Genomic DNA, 8586 nt, shown 5'->3' on the forward strand with positions numbered 1-8586 from the left:
TTCTATTTACAATGTAAAATCTCACTTTTCCCCTCCTTAGTTGATTCTGTCTTGCAACTCTTTTCTATATATTCACCACTTTTTCCCAATTTTAATCTGAATTGTTCTTACACTTAGGAAGCTCATAATTCCACTGACTTCAGTTTGATGCAGTTTTATCATGAAACCTTCTCTCCTAACCCTGACCCTGTTACTTCCAGTGGGTCTCTGCTCACCAAGTCACGATCACTCACAATTCTTGAGACTTTGACTTTGACTATAAATGTAAGCTTTCTTGACGTTTCGACCTGCGTGTCCTTCATATGCCTAAGCATCAGGTCATCCTCCAACATCCAGGGATACTTAGCCTCACCAACTTTGGCTTTGATTTTTTTGTTTTTGTGTGTGTGAAATTTAGCAGCTCCATTATCTTTATCCCACCATCACCTTCCATCCTCACCACAACATGAAGGGATTCCACTTTAGACTTCATCTCACCTTCACAACTCTCACTGTCTAATCCTTCCAAGTTAGCCTCCTCATCCCACATAGCAAGCAAGTCTGGTGTCAAATCGGCACTGCTGGCTGACTTCTGGCATGGTAAGTGGTATGTAGAGTTGGATGTCTCGTGACCACTTTTACGTGGTCTTGGTCTTGTCTTGGTCTCGACGGACTTTGGTCTTGGTCTTGGATCCCTCGGTCTTGTCTTGGTCTCACTGTCTCGGCCTTGCTGTCTCAGATCGACATAGTGGTCGGGAGATTTGGAGTCAACAGTATCCATGACACACAATGTAACGTTCGATAATGTGTCGTGTGCAAAAGCATCAGCTCTAAGAGCCGTGCTTAGAGAGTGCTTTGTAGTGAATCAGAAGAGTCGACTCCCATTGAGCGAGAGCCGGCTCCTCACTTAATTTCCTTTCGCTGCTCAGCTCTCACACAGTGGCTCAGCTATGCTCCAATCCCTCCATATTATAGCCAATCACATGCGAGGATATAGGATAATATCATTATGTGACAAACAGAGAGGGTGAGAGACGCGGCAGTCAAGTGGAGCGTGCATCTGTCCTCTCAGTAAGTGAGTGAGAGAGTAGACAGCGATGAGGAGGGCTGTGCGAGTGCATCTCATAAACACATAAATATGCCTGACACCCGTAAACGAAGCAGCATCTGGCTGCAGTTTAAAGACTTTTTTGTCTCGGTCTCGTCTCAACTTTGTCTTGGTCTTGACTCAGTCTGTCATGGTCTTGGTATTGGTCTCGATACCCTCTGGTCTTGGTATTGTCTTGGTCTTGGTTTAGGCGGTCTTGACTACAAATCTAGGGGTATGTCATCCAGATATGGGCGTAGATGGCACTGTTTATGTGATGGCATGCCACATCTGGCCCGATTGTGGTTTGGTTTATGTGGCCCATGCTCATAGAAAACAGGAAGACCCAAATGCCATGTTGCAATACTATACTGCTATGGTAGCCAACATTTCAAATGCAGGTTTGACAGGTTTGTGAGTGTACACTTTATCCAAAACCTAGTGAGGGTTTACTGTTTACCACTGAGTGGCTGTAGCTCAGGAGGTAGAGCAGGTCACCTACTGATCGGAAGGTTAGTGGTTCTAACTCTGCATGTCAGGAGTGTGAATGTGTATGAATGCAGTGAGGAAGCACTTAGTTAAGAGAAAGTGTGTGATTGGGTGAGTATGACATGTTGTATAGAGCTCTTTGAGTAATCCGGGAAAGCAGAAAAGCTCTATAAAAGAATCAATTCATTCACTGTCTGAACAGAGTTTTGTCATGTTACTTTTGCACTATTATGTTCTGGCGCATGTTGTTATTACATGGCTTGATTAAGGTACATATTAGGCTGACATCTGGGGCCAGAGCTGAAACTGTTCTGGGCCAGCATAGGACCACCAGTGTGTCTGCAACCGGCCTTGTGCTGGCCCATGTGTGGGCCACCTCTGGCCAACCACATCTGGGCCACCAAAGGGCCGTCATTCTTTGCGGTATGTGGGCCATGTGTAAGCACACTGTATGGGCCAGATTCGGGCGATACCAGTTTGGCTATGTGGGATGCTTCTTATTCTTCTGACCTCTCTCCGCCTGCTGCCATTTACTTTCCTCTCTTTCCTTTTCACTACCTCCGTACTTACCTCCATGCTATTGCAGCTATCGGTGTTCCCACCATGGCCTTCATGAAAAAGCAATGAAGAGTATTGCTATTGGATTTATACAGGCACCTTCTGCCCACACTAAATGTATTACTTGACCCAACTGTTGCCAAGTTCAAATATGGAAGTTTTTTTCTGCCAATAAAAAAAAGAATATCCCCCAACTATAAATATATAAGTAAATACATTTGCCAACCATAAGTCACAATTTCAGGTCATATAAATTTTGACTTAATTACCTAAAATTTCCTGTCAGTTTTGATTTAATTTCATAGGATTATGAGTTAATAAGTCTCAGGAACCCTAAAACCTTAAGCCCTAATCTTAACCCCTAATCTCAACCCTTATTTCAGGTTAGTAAGTCAAAATTGCAAGTCACTTCACTTGAAATTTTGGTAAAAACCGAAAATTGAAAGACAATAACCAAAAACTGACTCATGGATGGTGAAAAAAAAAAAAAATCAGTGGCAGACAGAAGCTTCTGTATCCACAGTCTGCAATCCAAAGTCAAAGTCTGTTAATCCATTCAATCCATTTCAGACCAAAATGATCCTAATTACTTGCACCTGTACTTATAAAAGGAGAAAAAACATTTACCTAACAGTAACCAAGCCCTTCAAAGGGGTGGCGCTTATTCCTAGGTTCTACCACTCAAAAAATGACAACTTAGAGGTCTCTTCCGACTTCTGAAGAGAGTCTATGTTAAGTTATTTTTCTTTTTTTTTTTGTCCTGTCAACACATACGCTCGTGTTTAAGTAAATGCCACTTTTTTGCATCTATACATTATTGATTTTTGTCTAGATACAAATGGTATTTTAGGTAAAAAAAAACAAAACAAAAACAAAACCCATCATTGTGGGTGTCCCCCCCCCCCAAATTCTGCAATTCTTTACATGTGGACAAGGAAGCACCGGTTTTTATTTCTGAACTGCAAAGGTGCATGGCTTAATTTCTTTGGATAGAGATTTTTTTTTAAAGTCTAAGAAGTAAAAAAAAATTCCAGCATACTTGTGGATGTAGGCTTAATATATGTAATGTAATTGTGTTTTCAAAAAGTTCTATTGGTCCTTTTAATAGTCAAAACACATCAAAGCAAGATGGTGTGTTATACTGAGTTTATATCTGCTGTAAGATGTGTAGAGTGGAGTTGGGTTGTAACTAAAAAGCTAGCACCCAAAATCCCAACATCCAGCTCTCACACACACACACACGTGTTTTCGTGATATATCAGTACGTATGACAAAAATGTGACAAATGGGAACGTGCCTTTCCGAAGGTCCTAGAGGCATGGGAATCACAAAAAGTTTGACCCATGCTTCCAGGAACACGCCCATCTGTTGAGATTTTGGCTAGGGCTAAATTTTGGTCAAACCTGAATTTAATGCTACTTGTGAGGACACTGTCAGGTTTATGTGACTTATGAGTACCATAAGGTCACACACAGATATTTCACGTTTAGGTGAATTGTGAAGCCCATGGAAACACATAATTTTCAAGTATACATGACTTATAAGGACCAGGTAAGGGTAGGTTCTGTATTTTTAGCTTAGCTCCTTTTGAGATTACAATATAATAGACATGGATGCACAATAGTAATGCTCACCAGTCGGGTAACTTCTGACAGAAATATCAGACATTTATGTGTTAATAAAACAGTAAATCTGAGCTGTGTAAAGACTTAAAAAAAAAAAGACATGGGTCAAATGTGGTCAGTCTACTTTTTAAGTCTTGATATTGTAATGCATTAATTCATTTTGCAGTGAATGTTCATGTGAATAAAAACGTGGAACATTATCTGCCTTTCTTATCATTTAATTGCAAAAAGCACCCAGCATAAACCACAGATTTATGAGTAAGAACAATGCAATACAGAAAACTGCAATACTGACATAACTGTGGAAGTAACAAAGTATCTCTCTTGCTTGTTTCTTTTTTTCTTGCATCTTTCTTTTAATGCTATGATCCTGTTGTGGATGTAGTACCTTATGACAACCCAGTCTCTGCCTTTCAGAGCTGCCGGCTCTGCTTGGAGGCAGCAGTCACATTCCTTTTTACCTGGTACTTTGCAGCTTTTTATGAAGTGAAACGTGCCGCTCAGCAACCTTCACTTCATCATTTGTCCACTTGCTTCTCACCGTCCCAGCTGTCATAAATGGAAACAAAAGAAAATATCTTAATGCAAATACAAGAAAAGATAGAAAATATTCTAGTTTATAATGTGAATACAAAATGTTCTTAAACCTTGCTTTCTACTGGAGCACTTTAAAGGAGCAATAAGCACAATTCATCATACTTAGGTTGAAGGAATTAAAAATGACTATGTGAAGAACTAGAGGTGTAATTACATCTGGAGTACAGCATGAAGTCACAATCCCTCTCTCTGTGTTGATCTCCAGCCATAGACTTTGGTTTGGTTTACAGGCAGTGCAAAACAGCACACCTAGCAGTGAAAAGATATTGCTTATTGCTCCTTTAAGGATGCTTGGAATGAACCATTTGAAGTGCTGTGTTCTGCTGGGAATCAAATAAGATGAAATGATTTATGATAAAAGCTCTCAATAGTGTCATGTCTGAAAACAAACTTGTCCTTTGATCACAAGTATATTCACCTAAAACATTTTGTATTTGGGTGCCTTTACCCCTTCTTGGTGAAGTGTTGCTAATGTTTTTGTTGTCCAGGGTGATTGAGGCAGAGGTGCCCTTCATCTTGTCCAGGGCAGCTGAGTAAAGCGTGTGGCTTGGAACCCCCGGAATACTTGGTCCTTGAGCCTTTGAAAAGTAACAGTGAAATATGAGAATCAATGCATGCAATAGGTATGTTTGCTTTTTTCTCTGCATTGTAGGCAATGTCAGCGTTGGGCAGTGTGTAATTCTACATTAAGGGGCTAAGGGGCGATCGTGGCCCAAGAGTTGTAATCGGAAGGTTGCCGGTTCGAGCCCCGGCTCCGACAGTCTCGGTCGTTGTGTCCTTGGGAAAGACACTTCACCTGTTGCCTACTGGTGGTGGTCAGAGGGCTCGGTGGCGCCAGTGTCCGGCAGTCTCGCCTCTGTCAGTGCGCCCCAGGGTGGCTGTGGCTACAATGTAGCTGCCATCACCAGTGTGTGAATGTCTGTGTGAATGGGTGAATGACTGAATGTGTAAAGCGCTTTGGGGTCCTTAGGGACTAGTAAAGCGCTATACAAATACAGGCCATTTACCATTTGATATGAATATTTTACATGTGAACATAATCTACTAATAATACTCATCACAGTGTGATTGTTTGAAATCGGATAGTGTGTTATTATCATCATGACAAACATCCCTGCTGTTCAGTTTCAATGTAACACACACTAGAGTTGTTGGTTCTACCAATTGAGAAAGGCTAAAAAAAACAAATTCATGTCCTTCACAGCTTAAAACAATCTGAGGACAATGTAACACAAAAACATCAAGTTTAGTAGGAATAAAGATCAAGCTGATGCTTTAAAGGGAAAGTTAGGACTAACAAATGATACACCAATTTCTTTCTCCTAAGATGTTCACAAACAAGTAATGCTAATGTTGAATATGGGAAACTTTAACTCAAACTGATTATTTTAATACAATCAAACGGCATTTCATTTATACACTAGGACCAACTGACACAAATACTAGATACCAAATACAAAAAAATAATGTGTAACCTGTTGGAAGAATGAAGTGGGTATGTCACTCACCAATTGGTCTGAAGGAGGTTGAGACAGGATCTCAGCACTTGGTCTCTGCAACAAAAGACAACAATATAACGTCAGAAACATTCTCTAGTATAAATCCCGACTACTTAATTAACTACAGATCATATTTGTATCAGTGAATATTATTACAGAAGGATCTGACTTCCTTATACCAGATTCTATAGAAACTTAACACTTTACGGTTCTGCTACCCAACAATATGAGGACAGTGTAACACACACTAGAGTTGTTGGTCCTACCACATGAGGAAGGCAACTGAAACACAGTCATGTCCTTCACAGCTTAAAACAATATGAGGACAATGTAACACACACTATAATCACTGGTCCTACCATATGAGGACTTCTACTTAAACACACTCATGTCCTTCACAGCTTAAAACAATATGAGGACATGACGACTGAACACATGTAGAATTCATGTTCCTGACTTCTAACTTGCCCTGCTGTTGTCAATAAAAGCTCTGAACCCAACACTGATGTAAAGCCATCTATTTCCCCAGAAATTAAATCATGTAAACTGATCAGCGGGAGCTTATTTGGACAAAAACATGTGTAAAAGGACAAAAATATCAAATTTAGTCAGAATAAAGATCAAGCTGATGCTTTAAGGGAAAAGTTTGGACTAACAAATGGTATAGACAATTACTTTATCCTAATGCCAATGGTGATTTTGGTTAACTTTAACTCAAACTGATTGTTTTAGTACAATCAAAGTGCATTTCATTTATGCACTAGGCCCAACTGACACATATACTTGATACCAAATACAAAAAAATAATGTGTAACCTGTTGGAAGAATGAAGTGGGTATGTCACTCACCAATTGGTCTGAAGGAGGTTGAGACAGGATCTCAGCACTTGGTCTCTGCAACAAAAGACAACAATATAACGTCAGAAACATTCTCTAGTATAAATCCCGACTATTTAATTAACTACAGATCATATTTGTATCAGTGAACATTGTTACAGAAGGATCTGACTTCCTTATACCAGATTCTATAGAAACTTAACACTGTACGGTTCTGCTACCCAACGATATGAGGACAGTGTAACACACTAGAGTTGTTGGTCCTACCACATGAGGAAGGCAACTGAAACACAGTCATGTCCTTCACAGCTTAAAACAATATGAGGACAATGTAACACACACTATAATCACTGGTCCTACCATATGAGGACTTCTACTTTCCTGTTGGAGGTTGAGACAGGATAGAGGGACAGCAGGGTAGTAGCTCGCACAAATGATTCTATTGATACAACAGGGAAGTGAGATTAATGAACTGAACGCAACAGACTCTTTCAAAATAAAACAGGAAACATGGCATGAAAATACAAATGTGGTAATATACAGCCCTAACATAAACTCCTTAAAACGATATTAATAACGTTAAGCTAAACTCAACTAACCCGCCATTAAACATAAGATACTCAAAAACCTTAGAATAACATCAGAAACGCTGGGCCAGATACCCAGACCGTGAGCAAATAACTATAATATTATTGATTTGTGCTGAATACGAAAACATTAATATTATCATTTAAATCCCCCCAAGCATATCTTGTGTTGAAAAAAAATGTGTGTTGCAGTTAGCTACACTGAGCTTAGACTGACTGTCTCTGCAGTTGAAGATGCAGAGCACATGCAAGGCCGCAGGTACCTTTAACTCCGGTGGGAATTTAAAAACAGTTAAATTTAACTTCTAATATCTATTGTTAAAGATAAATCTTAAGTAATTTTTTAACATTTATCATCATTCACCACTTTCAATTTGTTCAAATCGATTGTGTATTGTTTTAATTCCGTTTAACTAACCTTAATTAGCTTGTTAAACATACAACTTTACCTTGCAAGTGTGCGTCGAAGCATGGATATCAAAGGTAAATACATACGTCAAGATAAATCTCTCCTGAGTGCTGAAGGTCCCGGATGTGCCGTTCACGCAGAGCTCCGGCGAGTTTGTATCTTGCCGTGACCAGCAGCTCTTTGGTTGAGGCTTTCGAACAATCAGATGCATCTTTACTCACTTGTTGACCAATCAGAGACGTCGTTCTATGCTCCACTGACGAAATGCTGTATCCTCTCACCAGCCACGGTCTCTCCTCGTCCATTTAACAACAAAAACACAGCAACACGTGCTGTATTTGAGGTAGGAACACTTGAGAACTGTCACAATGTTTTGCAAACTGCTGTTACAGTTAATTTCGTTCCGTTAATTTGTTTGGTTCCTATTCTTAAGTAACACTTAATACACATGTGGTTAGCTTGCCTGTCTAGTTTAAGTTAGCATGGGCATGTTGTTCACTGATAGAGTAAGGCCAAAATTGTCCTGATATTGTCAGTGTGTTATCATAAACATGTCCTAATTTGTCATGAAAAGAAGAGCAGCACCCCTAGACCCCCAGGTGAAAATACAGATAATAGATAAGCAATTTAAGAAAATAAGTATAATGTGTATAATAAATGATTTTACTGTCACTTTCCTGGGTCTGTTGACCCAGCGTTTTAAGTTTTAGTTTGTTTGGATGTCGATGTTTATTTATAAGTTCTTTAGGTTTGCTAAGTTCATTTGTTTATTAGATTACCCTTGTGATGTCTGTTTTATTGGGAAAGTCCTTGTCCTATATGCAGTGAGTCTAGTTTTGTTTCCCCTTGTCCCAGCTGTTCCTCATCCCCTCATTATCTCTCTGTGTACTTACAGTGGCTTGCAAAAGTATTCGTCCCTC

At 39.7% G+C, this 8586-nt stretch overlaps 1 protein-coding gene across 1 annotated transcript; it reads right to left on the reverse strand.

Annotated features, from left to right (window-relative positions):
• Positions 1-4367: 4367 nt before the first annotated feature.
• LOC146383087 (uncharacterized) lies at positions 4368-7877 on the reverse strand. The gene is made up of 6 exons (XM_084936771.1): positions 7753-7877; positions 7031-7109; positions 6596-6727; positions 5844-5888; positions 4784-4913; positions 4368-4584 (listed from the first exon to the last, which is right to left on the reverse strand). Exons 1-6 carry the CDS (start codon positions 7875-7877, stop codon positions 4394-4396), a joined length of 702 nt encoding a protein of 233 aa, XP_084792897.1. The 3' UTR covers positions 4368-4393.
• Positions 7878-8586: the final 709 nt, after the last annotated feature.

The sequence above is a fragment of the Perissodus microlepis genome, chromosome 7 (genome assembly GCF_051167445.1).
Source record: "Perissodus microlepis isolate ML-2025 ecotype Zambia chromosome 7, ASM5116744v1, whole genome shotgun sequence".
Lineage (NCBI taxonomy): Eukaryota > Metazoa > Chordata > Actinopteri > Cichliformes > Cichlidae > Perissodus > Perissodus microlepis.

Coding starts and splice junctions, on each gene's coding strand:
- LOC146383087 (XM_084936771.1), bottom strand. CDS start 7,877: ATGCATCTGATTGTTCGAAAGCCTCAACCAAAGAGCTGCTGGTCACGG. Junction 6,728..7,030: donor AAAGTAGAAGTCCTCATATG/GTAGGACCAGTG, acceptor CTTTTGTTGCAG/AGACCAAGTGCTGAGATCCT. Junction 4,585..4,783: donor CAACACTTCACCAAGAAGGG/GTAAAGGCACCC, acceptor TTTCACTGCTAG/GTGTGCTGTTTTGCACTGCC.